Raw genomic sequence first — 15,946 nt, forward strand, 5'->3', positions numbered from 1 at the left:
CCAGAGAGAAAGAACCACTGGAACACGACGAGACAAAACCAACAAACAAGAGAGCCATTAGCCCCGGGATGACTTGTTATTACTGTACAGCAGCAGCAAGGCAGACGAAGGGATTCAAACCAAAGATGAGGGAACATGTCGCCCTGTGTTGGATTTCTTTGTGAGGTTTTGCATTTCTCAGCATGATTCAATGAAACAGAACAAACTCATTTGGAATATTGTGCTTTTTTACGCACCATTGACTGCAGGATGTGTAAAAGAGCATGAGCCACATCATAAAACACCTCCTAATGCAAATATATCATCATATATCAGATGAGAAATACTACACATGTGAATATATTCATATTTAAGATGTTTTAAAAGCTGTGTGGTTCCACCTTTGGGGCTTTACTATTGCAATAGTTACAAATGATGTATTGGAGATTTTGTCAAAACTGAATATAATTTGTGTGCTTGTAAACAAATGATGTATTAATTAATTATTTGTTATACACTATGATAATAAATGCTTGTATAGTGCAAACTGTGTGATAATTATTGTATTTGACCATATTTTATTGTATTATATTGAAAACAATAACTTATACACAATGAGCATGAAGTAGCAGTGAAGAGATGTGAGGATGTTAACTAAATTAATAACAATACTGAGGACTACCATAAACATTAGATGTGGGCTTTTTTTTAAACTAAATCATGTGATTTACTTACCATATTAATCTGCCCTGCTTTTACAAGTCCAGGATCTACTTTATTGAAGTTTGCACCAGGTGTTATTCATATTTACAGAAAAGTTAAGGGACTCAAAAATAAAAATAAATAGTTGGAAGCATATAATGTGAGCTTACATATTGATTTTAAAACACTCCTTCACCCTTATGCATTGTTATAATTGTATAAGCTGTAATATACATGGTTTTATTTTTTTTCTCAATAAAAATATAAAGAGATGCACATGACACATTTAAGAGGTGAACTGATTTGTGTGAAAGAACATTTCATGTCACCTCGTATGGTTCAAAGAGTTTTGATGTAATTCAAGCCCCGTGGTTTAGTATAGTTTAAGTTACACTGTTCTCACTAACAACTTCTCTTCAGTCAGCTCTCCCCTTGGTTTAAAACACTTCCTGTATCTCACAACATGTGCTTTGGTGCACATTTCACTCTGATGCTTGTATGTTCTTCATTGCAGTATCAAGAAAAACAAACTTTACATAGTGTTGTTGCTGTTGTTATTATTGGGGCTCTGGACATTAATGGCTTTGACCTTTTTCCTTTATCTTGATGTAGTTCCTCTAATGGCCACTAAAGAAATACTGGAAGAATTTAGCAGGACATTGTTCACATGGATGTTAATATTAGAGAAGGCGACAGAAGCTGAATAGGCGGGATATTAGCTTTATATTTTGACTTTAAAATTAACATTTTACACAAGATTATTGCTATAGCAGTGTCATTAACCTTTAACAGCTTATGTAAGAAACAGTGTTTTCTAACTTTTCTTTTGGGTAAATTCACATAATTTCCATTATAATATGTATCTTTAAATAACTTAATAACTATTAACTACTGTTAAGTGAACATCAATCAAGTTCTTGGACAGAAATATTTCTGGTTTAATTCAACAAGTCAACATTGGAAACCACATATGTCCTCGAGCAAGGCATTAAAAACAATGCCCCCTTTTATGATCTTTTTTTTTTAGGCTTGAAGTATAATCTGTCAACCGATTTTAGACACATTAAACCTTTTTTTCAAACAAATAGTCAGTGTATAAAAGTATGCATTTGATGACTGTACTTAGCAAAATAAAATGAAAAATAATATAAAATATTAACTGCAATATTGTCCAATGCGAAATAATGCTGTGATGTAACACAAAAACAGTCTTATTTGAATGATATCAATAACAATTGTTAATATCAATGAATGATTTAGTTTATTTTTATGACAGGGTCAAATATAAATTCACACTATACAAGACAGAAATTAAGTTTTAAAAAATTATAAATTGAGCAAACCAATAAATAATTATTTGTAAAAAATATTCTGATGAATCACACAGTTCAATGGTGATTATTTGCACACATTAGGAATATTTAACTAATTTACAATATATCAATACGTATTATACCTAATACATTTTTTTGAGGTATACTCCCATTGTGTTTTCGTCGTTCTGCAGATCATATTTTACTGGCACACCCCATGCAGCAGTTGATTCAGTGCTCATCTTCTGAAAAGAAAACAGAAATGAACATTTTAATCTTTTCGCGGCATCCCAGTAAAAAGGGGCTTCGACTTGATATGCTAAATTGCAGCACGTGGTGAGTGCTCGTATCTGTCAGGATCAATACATTCAGAATTTGAAGTAGTTTTTGTGATGTGTTTATGTGGATTCATCCAAATAATGGTAGGCTATCAGGTGGCCTACGAGATAAAAGCATCCCAAAGTGGGGATAAACAGACAGGTAGAAATATGCACATTTCCATTGTTGAGTTGTGAAGCCATTTCAAAAAGTTTCCGTCTCCACATACAGCACTCAAAGTGCTCTGAAACTTTTGATCAGAAGATGCATCTCTTGACTGCTGCATGAAAACAACCCGAATAAATGAATTCCTGCGGCATAAATGGACATCAGGAAACCACTTGATTCAGATTTCAGCCATTTGCATGCATTTCAGCTGTAAAACCATCTCATTTGATCATTATTATTATTTCTTTTACCACAGATGATGGTGTGACATGTCTGGAATGGTAGCAGCTGAACTTTTTCTATACAGCACCAAAACTCAAAATTAATTTAAAAGTAAAATAACTCAGCATGCACATTCCTGAAAAAGGCCACATTGCAAAAAAAAAATACTGAAAGTGTGACAATTATTTTTGAATTGGTATAAACCTGCCACCCTGTTTTTATTTCATTTTTTTATTTTTTTTAATCAGAAAAAAATATTAATATGATGGAAATTTAGCTTAAAAAAAATAAAGAATCAAAATATCAATAAACAAAAGGCAAGACACACAAACTATCAAACAGCTCTAACTTTGATGACAGTAAAAAACTGTTAAAATCTCCAATCCTTGAACACTAAAATGCTTTCTGCAATGGAGCGAGGCACATTTGTGTATATGAATTTCAGGACGTGTCATCAAACAGGCCTCATCTTATCACAACAATTGGCTGCCAAGGGCAAATTGTCGCGGGGGGAGATTGGCAGAGACGCATTGCCACATGGGTAAGTGAGACAAAGCCAGAGTGAGCCGTGGTTGAGTCACAACCAAACTCTCCAACAGCTTTGTTTACCTGCCCTCACCGCCGCCACGATTAATGCAGCAGAGAAGTGGACCAACCAGGCACCCTTACAGCCTTGGTCATCTGCATTGATCTGCTTTTTTTTTAAATTGTTGTCACAAAAGAGAGCAGCTATGCTAAAATGTTGCCACTCAAAACAATGCAGCGGACAGCAGCCCTCACAGAACCCTGAGCACCTCACATTGCAGGAGGCTAAAGCTGCTTCAGACCCGGAAACGTGGATTTTGGGCTTTTTCCCTCCAAATCTCAAGCAATAGACGGACAGAATGTATTTATTTATGTGTATTGAGTCATGCATTCATTTATTTATTGCAAACATTCTTTAAAACTGATAGTTTGAACACAATTACAGGAGTGACGTTTATGTGTGACGTGTGATCTCTGATTAAAGTTTAAATCTTGATAAACACAATTATATTTCATAAGAAAAATGGCTGTACCGCACACATGATTTTAGCTTTCTTAGAAATACAAACATGTGTTTTGTATTTGCAGAGACAGCTGATCAGCTTGGTCTCAAACTAAAAAAGACACTGATAACATTTCACCTGTGAAAGAACCATTAAGTCAGACTTGCTGGTAAATTGAATATATTTCTTTGATATTTCTTTGACTTCACTTCCTGCAATCTCACAGCAGAGGGTACAGGTTTTTCCAAAGTAAGACATACAAATTAGCTGCATCTCTTTTACAAAATATCAAACAATAAGCTTCTTCTATCATCATCAGTTTTGTGTCATGCTACACCCCTCTGTTTTTGTCTTTGGTGGCTTGAAAGCTCAATGCTCCTTTAGGCAACACAGAGAATTTAAGAATGCGCTTCCAGTAATTACACAGGCCCACAAGTTACAGTAAAATCTGTATCCAGGGGGAAAAAACAAACAATTAGCAACATGGCCATCATCGGCTTCCCTCCTCCACCGTACAGTTCCCTGTCTGATTATAACCTTTGCTGTAACTTAATCAGGTAAATGAAGTGCTGCACAGTGAACCGTAAAGAACGTCTGCTCTCTAATCCTATTACAAATTTCAATTCTCCACCATTTTCCGCAGCTGTCAGATTATGGTCAGCATCCCAATAAAAGCCCACATTCGGGTTTTTGGCGCCCTATTAGCATCATTTCGTCCATCAAGCGACATTAATTGTGTATGAATGCAAACTCCCGCAGAAGAATACGGTCTTCAAGAGGCCTGCCGCATACTTTCTCCACTTGGGAGGACCTTTAACCTACTTAGCTGAGGAACCGCACTGTTTCAAGTAGTGCAGCTGAAAGATATGCACCTGCCCGCTTTTTACTCTCACACTGCCCGGGGATTTAAGGGGAGAGAAAGTATTTGATCTAAATGGTACTACACTGACTTGCAGGTGTGGAATTTCCCCCCGCAAAAGTCCTCATCAATACAGCCACTCCGGCCACAATGCAGATGTGTGGTGGCTGAAATCCTAAATGTGGGGTGAGGAAGACGTTTCATTTGTGGGGTTGCAAGATTCATTTTTCAGAAAAGGTTCAACATTGGTTTATTGTATAATGCATGCGTAATAACGCTCCAAGAAAATACAAAAGTCGTTCAATATCTTGGAAGAAAACGCCTTACAAGATATTCTGCAATCAACTTACATTTATATCGCCAGTAATTGTATTTCATTTGAATAAACACACGTGAATTTGACTGTTTCTGTTGCCAGACATTACATGATTTATAATATAAAACTTAGAAGACTTCACATAGCTTAACATTATTTTCTAATTGAGTATATTTATATTTCTCCTCACATTTTGAGGTAGATTTACAGTCATAAATGAAGCAATCCTGCGTAATGACTCTTTAGAAGGACACAATCCTTTCTAAGTCTAGCTCTGTTTTTTGAATATAGCAAGACGCAATACTTAAGTGGCTGATGTACCTTTAACATATCCGATAACAAACAACAATACATATAATAAGTGTATTAAGAGGCACAAGACAAAAACAGAATATATGTTCCCATATGTTCAGTATGTTCTCAGGTCGTGCGTAAATTACGCACACAGGATTACAACTGGATTTTGGTTTTATTGTAGCATTGCACTGGCATCAATGATCTGTAATATATCATTATTTTATTTCTATTATTCACTATTCAATCACAAAAAAATATCTGCATACAAATCTGGGAACCTCTTCCCGTTTTTCTTATTTCTTTAAATCGCATTAGAGAGAGAAAGTTAAAAGTTAAGTTCGCGATTTAAGACTAAATAAATCCCCATGTTTTCTGCACTTTCCACTCGGCCGGTGACTGGCTGAGGTTGCAGGTCACGACCCTGGCCCTTAAGCCATCTCTCCACATCTCTCAGGGTATTGAACCAACAACGACGAGATGGAGAAAAGCACTTCAGTAACCAGGCGCTTTGGTCCATCTGCTGTGCTGAGCTGAGCTGAGGGGGTGATGATATCGGGAAAAAGATTGTCTCTATAATATAAACTACATTAAATGGCTTGTTATTTGGTTCTGGTCAACAACACTTAAATGCTCGAAGAACGCTTCCACATCATATACTGTCAAATTGGTTAAAATATCCCCAGCCAGCACTGTTTATTTTGAGAGGGCAATTTTGCACCAATAAGTCGTATCATTAATGCGCACAATAGATGGTTTAGTGGTGGCAAGCAATTCTTGGCACACATGGGACACTTGGTTGTCATTCTTTTATTACAGAATGTAATTTGCATGTAAGCAATTAAGTCATTTTAAAAGCTTGGGAAATATTTTGAGTGAAATGACCGAAAAGGTTTGACACTGAAGTTAATCAAAGAGCCGAATTATTAGCGTGTATCTGCAGGTGAATACAAGACAGTTTCACCGCAAAGAAGCACATCGGCCCGTGCGTAATTCCGGGGATGGAATACATGTTTCCTCACCATGCAGGAACCAGGGATTCCACGTATTCTCCTTGGGGCGGCAAGGGTCAGTGTAGCTAGTTCATATGAATATATTGTAGCATATTTCTCAGCATTCATCATCACACACGCTGTTGTAGCGTGAACAAACAGCAACCAGCTATATAACTATCAACATAAACAGCTGGGGGAAAAGGAAAAAATAATACAAGTTCAGCACTTTAATTATTATTCTATTACTATTTTCTCTATAAATGTGTCCGATTTATTGACAAACCTTTGCTGGGCCTTCTTCTCAGCTCCTTGGCGCGTCCGTGCTCCCCCGGTGCCTTTTGGTCACGTTATATTCACATGGCAGTAAAAAAAAGTTTACTTAGATTGACAACTATATAAATGTGCACCATAAGCCCTCAAAAGCGTTGCATGCAGCCAAGCAGCTCCGGATTTTTATGGGATCGTAATGTGGAGGGTCTGTGGACCAGGGTCCTGCTCTCTGACTCAGTAATCCACAAGGTTGAGAGGTTTGCCTCATTTACATAATGCTAGAGGTCTGGGCCGAGGCCTACCTTTCTCTTCGCCATGAAAAGACACCATGCTGCCGCTGCTGCAAGAGTGGAAGAGGCGCACCGAAGTCTGGGCAAGAACAGGCATATTTGCAGGTATGAAATATGTATTTAATATGAAATAAGTCGTTTTTTTTATTATTAGTGATACTCTGATAGAAATGTGATTTATTTTGTGCTTTTTTTACTGGGAGCATTTGGTTTGCACACTTTTGGTGAAACACATTTTTAATTTTAGGATGTTTTTTTCCGGTATTTTTCTGTCAACTCCAGCTGACTTTGGAATACGCATCCACTGTTTGCTTTTACCTCAACAACAATACAGTCCAACCACTTCACATTAAATCATCTGCGGAACCCAGGCATCTATCGACCACAACAAAAAAGAGAATACATTTGGAATACTGAGATATGATTGATCACAATCAGGCAATCAACTTAACCGGAGATTGGAGTTCTTGATATACGTCGATTTAATTGATGGCTGACCATGTCACGTCTTCAACTGCTCAATTACGGTAGGCAGCTACTTGCTTCCATGCCATGCTAAATTACATTAGTGGCTTCATGGAGACGAGTGCTTCATTCCTCCAATAAAGGGAGAAGGGAACACATTGCACGTGTAGAAAAGAAGCCCAACGCAGAACACCTGCTCCTGATGAAAAACATATCATCAGTATTGTGATGATTTTAGGCGTTCAGCTATCCCTCTCAATTATTGGATGGTTATGAGCCATGCGTTCTAGATCCGTGTTAGGCAATGTAATGGGAAGCTACACTAACTGGTGTTCATTATGGCAGTTTGTAGCAGCTCTTTTCTCTTTTGACCCCCCCGTTGTGTCTCTTCCTCTGATTCTTCCCCTGGCGCCAGTCAGTTTGCTCAGAGATTACAATGTCAGGTCAAGACTGCAAAGTGTTATTACTGCATAGTGACCAGACTTGAGGGTTTGATGCTCAGAAAGTTGTCTCCAAATTGCATTAAGTCGGATGAATAATGGGTTTTTTCTCCTAAGAAATCAATATAAATGTGACTTCTCCTTATTCATTTCCACGAACAAGTGGAATTAGTGTCAGAAAAACTGTATCAGTTTTGGCAAATATAATCTATAAATGCTGTTTAGTACATCCCTTGTCCTGATTGCGGATGTTAGGTGATATACTCACAGGTTATTGCCGCTCCCTTTCAGCACGTTGTCATTTTGAGCTAATTTGGACTTGTCCCCTTTCTTTCTGCTGGGGCAAAATGATGCTTAAGAAGCATAAATGAGCCGGTCATACAACTTCATTGTGCCTCTTTGATGATACTCGGTGGCCCTTATGTCTGTTCAAAGTGCTCTCAAAGTTTCTAGAAAGAGTGGAATTCCCTCCTGACGCAAAATAGTCATATGTGGTCAGATCAGCTGATGCGCAGAACATAATGGGTTATTCTCACCTGTTTATAGCTGGCAGAAAGGATAGAATCATACATGTGTGCTGTCGTTTTTATACAACTTAATATAGAGCAACGTGTATTTGCATGAATTATTTCCCCAACATGTCAATGACTATTGTTTGATGGTTTAGGAGTTTTGCTCCGCCCCCTGTGTTTGTCGTAAATCTGGCTCCTGGCTCCAATAAACCCGGGCTAAGAGCGCCCTGGGCTCGCCTCCTTCTCCAAGGCGATCAATAGGATCTCAGGCGCTCTACAAGCACTCTCTTACGTAGACATCAACTAAGGAGAGAGCCGATACAACAACACGGTTGATCTGCTCAAACACAAAAAATCTACCTGCTTTCTGAATCATGTCGTTGAGCCCAAAGCACACTACGCCTTTTTCAGTGACAGATATTTTGAGTCCAATCGAGGAGACCTACAAGAAGTTTAGTGCCATGGACGGCGCAGGGAACCTAACCTCTCCACTGGGAGCCTACCGACAGCCTCAGATGCAGACCGGCATGCAACAGCACACCATGGGCCACAACGCCACCGTGGCCACCGCGTACCACATGCCGCACACCGTCTCCCAGTTCTCCCACAGCGCAATGGGGGGATACTGCAATGGAAGCATTGGAAACATGGGAGACCTCCCGTCGTACCAGGAAAGCATGCGGAATAGTGCAGCAGCAACAGGGTGGTACAGCAGCAACCCCGATCCGAGATACTCCACAAGTAAGTTCTTTACTGCACTTATTCACATTTCACTCGTTTTTATTTCGTCGTTTATAACAAAGAAAAAAAAGAAAAAGAAACATTTCAACAACGAGGGAGGAAAGCGCACCGGGATTAATATGTATCGCTTTCTTATAATATTTAATTCACCGTTGGGGGCTAACAATAACACGTTAATTCAAATAGTGTACATATATTTGATGACGTATTTCCTTTAAAAGGGATATTTCTGGCGGCTAAACTGAAAAGGAGATCATTCTTTCATGACTGGTTCTTATTTACCTTTGGCATGAGAACATATTTCAAATCAATACCTAGATAATATTATTATTATTATTATTATTATTTAATAATTTTATTATTGTTATTATTTGTATTGTTATTATTATGAAGTGTGTTTTGTTAAGCTAATTACCAGCTTCAACACTTATCAGCCAATAATCAATAAAGACTACTTCAGGCGAAACAGTGTTCTCCTCTTCTGTTTATTGAACGCACATATATGTATGTATATTTTTAAGTTTCTAGATTCATGGGACCTTCCACAGGTATGAACATGAGCGGCATGGGGAGTCTCTCGGGAATGGCAGACCCGTCCAAGTCCATGCCAGTCCTCCACGCTGCGCCCAGGAGGAAGCGGCGCGTCCTGTTCTCGCAGGCTCAGGTCTACGAGCTGGAGAGGAGGTTTAAGCAGCAGAAATACCTGTCGGCGCCTGAGAGGGAGCACCTGGCCAGCATGATCCACCTGACGCCGACCCAGGTGAAGATCTGGTTCCAGAACCACCGGTACAAGATGAAGCGCCAGGCCAAGGACAAGGCGACGCAGCAGCTGCAGCAGCAGCAACAGGACGGTAACCTGTGCCAGCAGCAGGCGCAGCAGTCCCCGAGGCGCGTGGCCGTGCCCGTTCTGGTGAAGGACGGCAAACCGTGTCAGAACGGCTCCAACACGCCGACGCCGAACCAGCAACAGGTGCAACAGAGCCAGCAACAAAGCCAGCAACAGAACGGGGCCGGAGTGGTGCTCGCGTCCCCGACCAGCAGCCTCGGGCAGCATCAGAGCCAGCAGCAGGTGAACGCTATGGAGCTGGAGGAGATGTCGCCCAGCCCGCCATCACTGCACAGCCAGCTCAACATGGCCCAGATAGACACGTCTGCTGTAGATTACACCAGCAACATGGTCAGCTCAAACCTCCTGTACGGCAGAACGTGGTAGGACTGCAAGCAGTACTGTCACTTTCACTTTTTCTATGTGAACCTGCGGATGGAGCCCATGCAACAACAACAACAACAACAACAACAACTTAACTATATATATATATATATATATATATATATATATATATATATATATATATATATATATATATATATATATATATATATATATATATATATATATACACATACACATACATACATACATACATACATACATACACACACCACGCACATATGCCTGGCTGAAAACGCGGGCCTTTGGTTTGGAAGGGACAAGGCGCACAGTGGCGCACCAGCTGATCAGGGCACATTTTCTTGACATCTCTGAGAGGGGAGTCTATTTTTGAACATTACAGAAATGGCTGCCCTTGAAAGCAATTATGACGTTTCTGGACCTTTTGTAATCCATGTTTTGGACCTTCCTCATGATGTTTTAAACGTAGTCTATGTTGTTGAAACAAAAAGGAACGCTGCTTCACTTGAGTTCGGACCGAAGGGGGAGTTGAGAAGGGGGAGGGAGGGGAGGTGGGATCAGGTTTGAAGTACACTAAGCCACCACTCCTTATTTACGGGGATAACCTGATATTTTATCATATTAATATTGTAAACTAATGTATTCCTTTAGACTTATTAAATAAAGTAGGGAATTGTATATCTGGCTAACACACAAGAATGCGTTTAACTGTATAATAATCGTTATTGCGTCCACTTCTATGTTTTCTTTATTCTTTTGTAAGTTAAAAAGGAACAAATGCGTGATGGCTGCTGTATATGTTTCAAAACCAAGTGAACGTTAACAATAAATAACTTGAAGTGTGAGAGCTATTCCTGAAGAACTAATTTTTTTAAAAGGGATCTGTTTTGGAGTGCAATTTCATTATGTTGTGATTGAGACCAAATTGAGCAGGAAAGCAAGGTCGATGAGGGAGCCAGCATTGTTCAGCTGACATTTTGGAGAGCTGCCTTTCATGGAGGAAGGAGTCTCAGATGGGAAATCACCCTTTTAAAAATCACTAAAGCTTCCCAGCAGGTTTAATAGTCACATTAATGTATGCTTTGATTTATGAATATACATGTATTTCGTATCAAACATATGAATCGTGCTATGTTTAATGGGCCCAGACTTTCGTTTTGCCGCAATGTCAATTTTATTGTGAATGCGAGCTTCCATAAAATACACAATTACAAGCAATTATTATAAGAACGAATATTATCTAAAGGAATGGTGTACATGCCTCGCATTAGTATGATGCTGAATTAAAGTTGATTACATTATTAATATTATTGTTATTATCATTATTGTTATTAATATTATTATGGTTATTGTTATTGCTCTTATTCTTAAGATTCATAACATTCTTATTCTTATTGAAATTATTATTCTTATTTGTGTTATTATTATGTACAGGCCGATCGTTAAATTATCAAAATACTAAAATAAAAGTCCCCTTCCCATCAGTTACAAAAATCTAATAAAAAAAAATATATGCTTTTTAATTTAACTTTCTCAATCGTAATTGATTTAAGACATTACATTACAATTACTCACTTTTCCTTGAAACTAAGAGTTGTATGGAATTCCGTTACTTAAAAAGATATATATATATTATAAGGATTAACACACTTTTGATATAATAAGAATATTCCACTATTATCTAAATACATAGTAAAAATGTATCACTTAGATCTCTTTTATTTTGAATCTAAAACTAGTAATAATGTCATTATTTGACTAAATATATCACAAACATTTACAAAAGATCAAGACTTGTCAAAGAATGCAAGTGTTTATGTATATTATGTGTTATTTAAATTTTTGATAACCAATATCCCCATTATTTTCTGATGCATTCACTTTTATCTTCTTAGTTTTTAATGTATTTTTCAAACACACACTCTTTATACACTGTATGCACACACATACCCCCTCCCCTCCTCCATCACACACACACACACACACACACACACACACACACACACACACACACACACACACACACACACACACACACACACACACACACACACACTTACATTATAGCGTCATTCTGATCAATGTCTTTTGAAGATGATGAATGATTTGTGCAAACAAACTCCAAAGTGTTTAAGGTCATCACTTAGCATCAGTGTCGGCTCCCCTTTGCTCCTGTCCTCCAAAACTCTTTTTCTTTTTTTTAATACACCATGCTGATAATAGCATCTAACATTTCATTTCCTGTGGTCATTTAAACACGTTTGGAAATTACTTCTCAATCCCCTTGCTGATGACACCCTGTGGTGATGATGATGATGATGATGATGATGATGATGATGATGATGATGATGGCTATCAGTGTGTCTCAATGGGGACCTTGGAGAGCCCCCATTTCCAACCCCTTCACATACCTGGCAGCTGTATGTATATGTGCTATCATCCCTACACTCGAAGGAAGCATCAGAGCCAATATGCACCTGACATTTGGATTGAGCGCCACAACTCCATCAGAAGGGAGTTTCATAGGAGCATTAAAAAGAGAAATGCATTCCACAATATGCACTTTGATGCTGCAAGGTGTTCCTGATACATGCTGTCCCTAAATTGAGGACATGAATGAGCTGTCAACAAAGATTCTCGATGGTGTGCCACATGAGATGAAAGTGGAGGTGAAGCCATTCTTTTCTCTTTTCAATAGCCATAGTTATGGCACACTAATAGGCTATGCTTGGTAATCACTGTCTATTGTGCCTGTTGCTTCTCTTGCTTTATCGGGCGGTACCTCTCTTTGTAAGGATATATGAGACAGGCCGGGCCACTGTAATTGGTGCTGGCATCATCATCTCTGTCTGGAAAGTTTTTGGAGGCTGCAGCCGCCACGGTGTTACCGTATGAGTGAGCTGCTACTTCCACGTAGCTGCAGAACATCCACACCCACACACGCGTGTGCACATGTGTTCATACAAATAGACGCCCAGGTCAACACATTCTCACACACAATGCCTCAAATGAGTGCATGCACACACACACACACACACACACACACACACACACACACACACACACACACACACACACACACACACACACACATACATACACGCACACATACACGCACAAATAAAGCAACCAAATAAAACATGCATTATATAAAAATGTACTCTCACGCGTAAGCAGATATTTTGATCAGAGCGGGGAATGAGTGCCATTAGTAGGATTATCTCTCCCCCTGATGCAAAGATTAGTTTTGACTATACTTCTCAGGTAATTACAGGTTGCACTGCAAAATGTGAACTTAGAAGAAAGCCTGGCTTCAGTCTCTGCATCCCCCCCAAAAACTCCCTTCCTCCCCATTATTCTACTTAATATGTCAGAAGGTCTGATCGCAGAGAAACCTTTTCAAGTCCTATTGATGTGTTCCTCAATTGACCATGGCGACCTAGCAACCTAGAGAGCGCTAATTGGCAGGGGCTTAACAATATTGGCTGCATAGAAATAGGGCAAACATATAACCCTCATCATACACAGTTCACTGTTTTTTTGTGTGTTTTTTTGCCGGTACAACGGGATGGGGGAATTGCTTTGTGTTGTTGGTCTTAACTAGAAAAGCAATTAAAACAGAAATCTAAAAGCAGAGTCTGGCCTGGTTGTGGAGTGGACTGGAATATAGTGGATGAGTAAGATTGTTCCTGAAGACACACAGGTAAAGGCAGAACAATGGGGCTCCTCTACAGAGAGGATTTCATGTTATTTATGGTATTTTTTTATGATAACATATGCTATACATAGCCCTCCTGGGTGGATATTAAGTCAGTACAACGTTTACTCCGTCTCCTCTCTCCTTCCTTCCCCAGAAATGCTCCCCAAACTTGCCCCATGAGAAATGATGAGGAGAGGCGAGGTCTGCTTTTCATGCCACTGTGCGAGTGAATGCATTGAATTGGCAAGTTCTGAGAGACACACAGCGAGATTTTAATTAGTGTATTGCCCTCGCTTTCTGCCAAGGAGAGACAATCTTTCTCTTTTTCTATGACAAACCTGTGCCTGCTGGATTTGCTCGGTTTCCAAAGAATGAGTCACCGCAAGTCTGCAAGTCTTTGCCCCGGGAAGCAGAAAGTTCTCCAATTGCTGGAAAAAAAAAAATAGCCTGAAAATAATCATCTTCCTACAGAGTGGAAAAAAAACATTTCAAGAAGGTCAGAGGACTCAGAAAGCAATTCTCACTCTAATAGATTTCCATGAAATTAAATACATGAAACCACATTTTTTTTCACCGTTGCATTTGGTTTTGAAGATACTGTAACATTAACTCAAATGCACACACACACACACACACACACACACACACACACACACAAACACACGCGCGCGCACATGCGCCCACATACAATTATATGCTATACTAGGACTTGCATTGGCTAATTCCATTGCTTACTATGAATATATTTTTAGCAATACGAGGCATCGCAGTGTCAAAGCAACCTTTTGAAGACTATTCACAAATGTCTGGGGGAGTGAGGGGGTTGGAGGACCAGGTTAGGAGTGTGTGTGTGTGTGTGGTGTGTGTGTGTGTGTGTGTGTGTGTGTGTGTGTGTGTGTGAGGGGGGCAGCATCCCTTATTAGAGAACCATGTCACATTCTCTCCTGCGCCGGCCGGACTCGCTGCACTGCCAGTAATCCCCCCTCCAAGTCCCCCTATGCATGTTATTCAATTCGCTCATAAGTAGTTAGAGAAACTGTTTTCAGTTGCCACTAATAACTACTGACCTCCAGCGACACAGGCCAACAATGGGTTTGTCAGGCCTGAAACGCACAACCAAAGAAGCTGATTAGGAACTCAAGTGGTTTGAAGCAAGAATCAATGGCTGCTCTGTCCTGCCACGGTGCTTCCAGCATGGCACTGATGATTGTGGGACCTCCATTAGTTATGCCTCATTAAGTCCCACAAACTCCTTTAAGAAAATGAGTTTAGCCAATTCTAAAATCTATTACAGCCGTGGAGCCCCTACTGAGGTGCCACTGTGTTTGGACTGTGAGACAGCAGGCTAGAGAAAGACCTGCTTCACTGGGGAGAGACATGTGTGGGGGCTACACGCTACACGCTACACGCCATCCCTATGTATACTCTTTCTTTTCTTTCTATATCGTTTGAACCCTTTCCGTCTTGTGATATTGACAACACATGCTGGAGATGCATCAGAGCCTCACAACGTGTGTTAGTTTAAGTTGGTTGTGTTGTTTTTGTACACCTGCACTGCAATGATGCACAGCCTCTGTGAGGGAAGCATTTCAAGCTAAACAATGTTACATTCGGAGTTTGGAATCCCCAAAAAATCCAAAATATGTATACTTTTCATTCACATTTGTCACCATAAAAATGTAGTAAAATGTATCATTCCACACCGTTTATAAATCAGATGTTTCTAATCCAAATCAATGCAGTGAAATGGGGAAATGAGTTAACTAACGCGCTGAAATGGCTGACTCTAAACATAAGTAACCAATATTTTTCATGACATGAAGGAAAAGCTTCTCTGTAAGAGATTTGTAAGCCATTCAAAATACTCCTGTGCTCCTCTGTTTGTCTGTCATATCGGCAAGGCCACACATGATATAATTATACTCCATCCTTGGAATTGGTTTCAATCGACCGACAAAAAAAATAAAAATCAAGCGAGCATAAAAGACATTTAATCGTCACGTCCAAATATGTAAAGAGTTGAAGTGAAAATGAGTTAGAAATTGTTTTTTCCTGTATTCAGAAATATGAAAAAGACACATTTACAGAACAAAAGAGTTCATCTCTGTCCTTCACAGCAGTCCTCTTTACTTTTGAACCAGC

At 39.4% G+C, this 15,946-nt stretch overlaps 1 protein-coding gene across 1 annotated transcript; it reads left to right on the forward strand.

Annotated features, from left to right (window-relative positions):
* Positions 1 to 6,792: 6,792 nt before the first annotated feature.
* nkx2.4a (NK2 homeobox 4a) lies at positions 6,793 to 10,125 on the forward strand (the record flags this gene model as incomplete). The annotated part of the gene is made up of 3 exons (XM_079217023.1): positions 6,793 to 6,859; positions 8,583 to 8,912; positions 9,434 to 10,125. 3 exons carry the CDS (start codon positions 6,793 to 6,795, stop codon positions 10,123 to 10,125), a joined length of 1,089 nt encoding a protein of 362 aa, XP_079073149.1.
* Positions 10,126 to 15,946: the final 5,821 nt, after the last annotated feature.

Source organism: Taurulus bubalis (genome assembly GCF_910589615.1).
Source record: "Taurulus bubalis genome assembly, chromosome: 4".
Taxonomy (NCBI): domain Eukaryota; kingdom Metazoa; phylum Chordata; class Actinopteri; order Perciformes; family Cottidae; genus Taurulus; species Taurulus bubalis.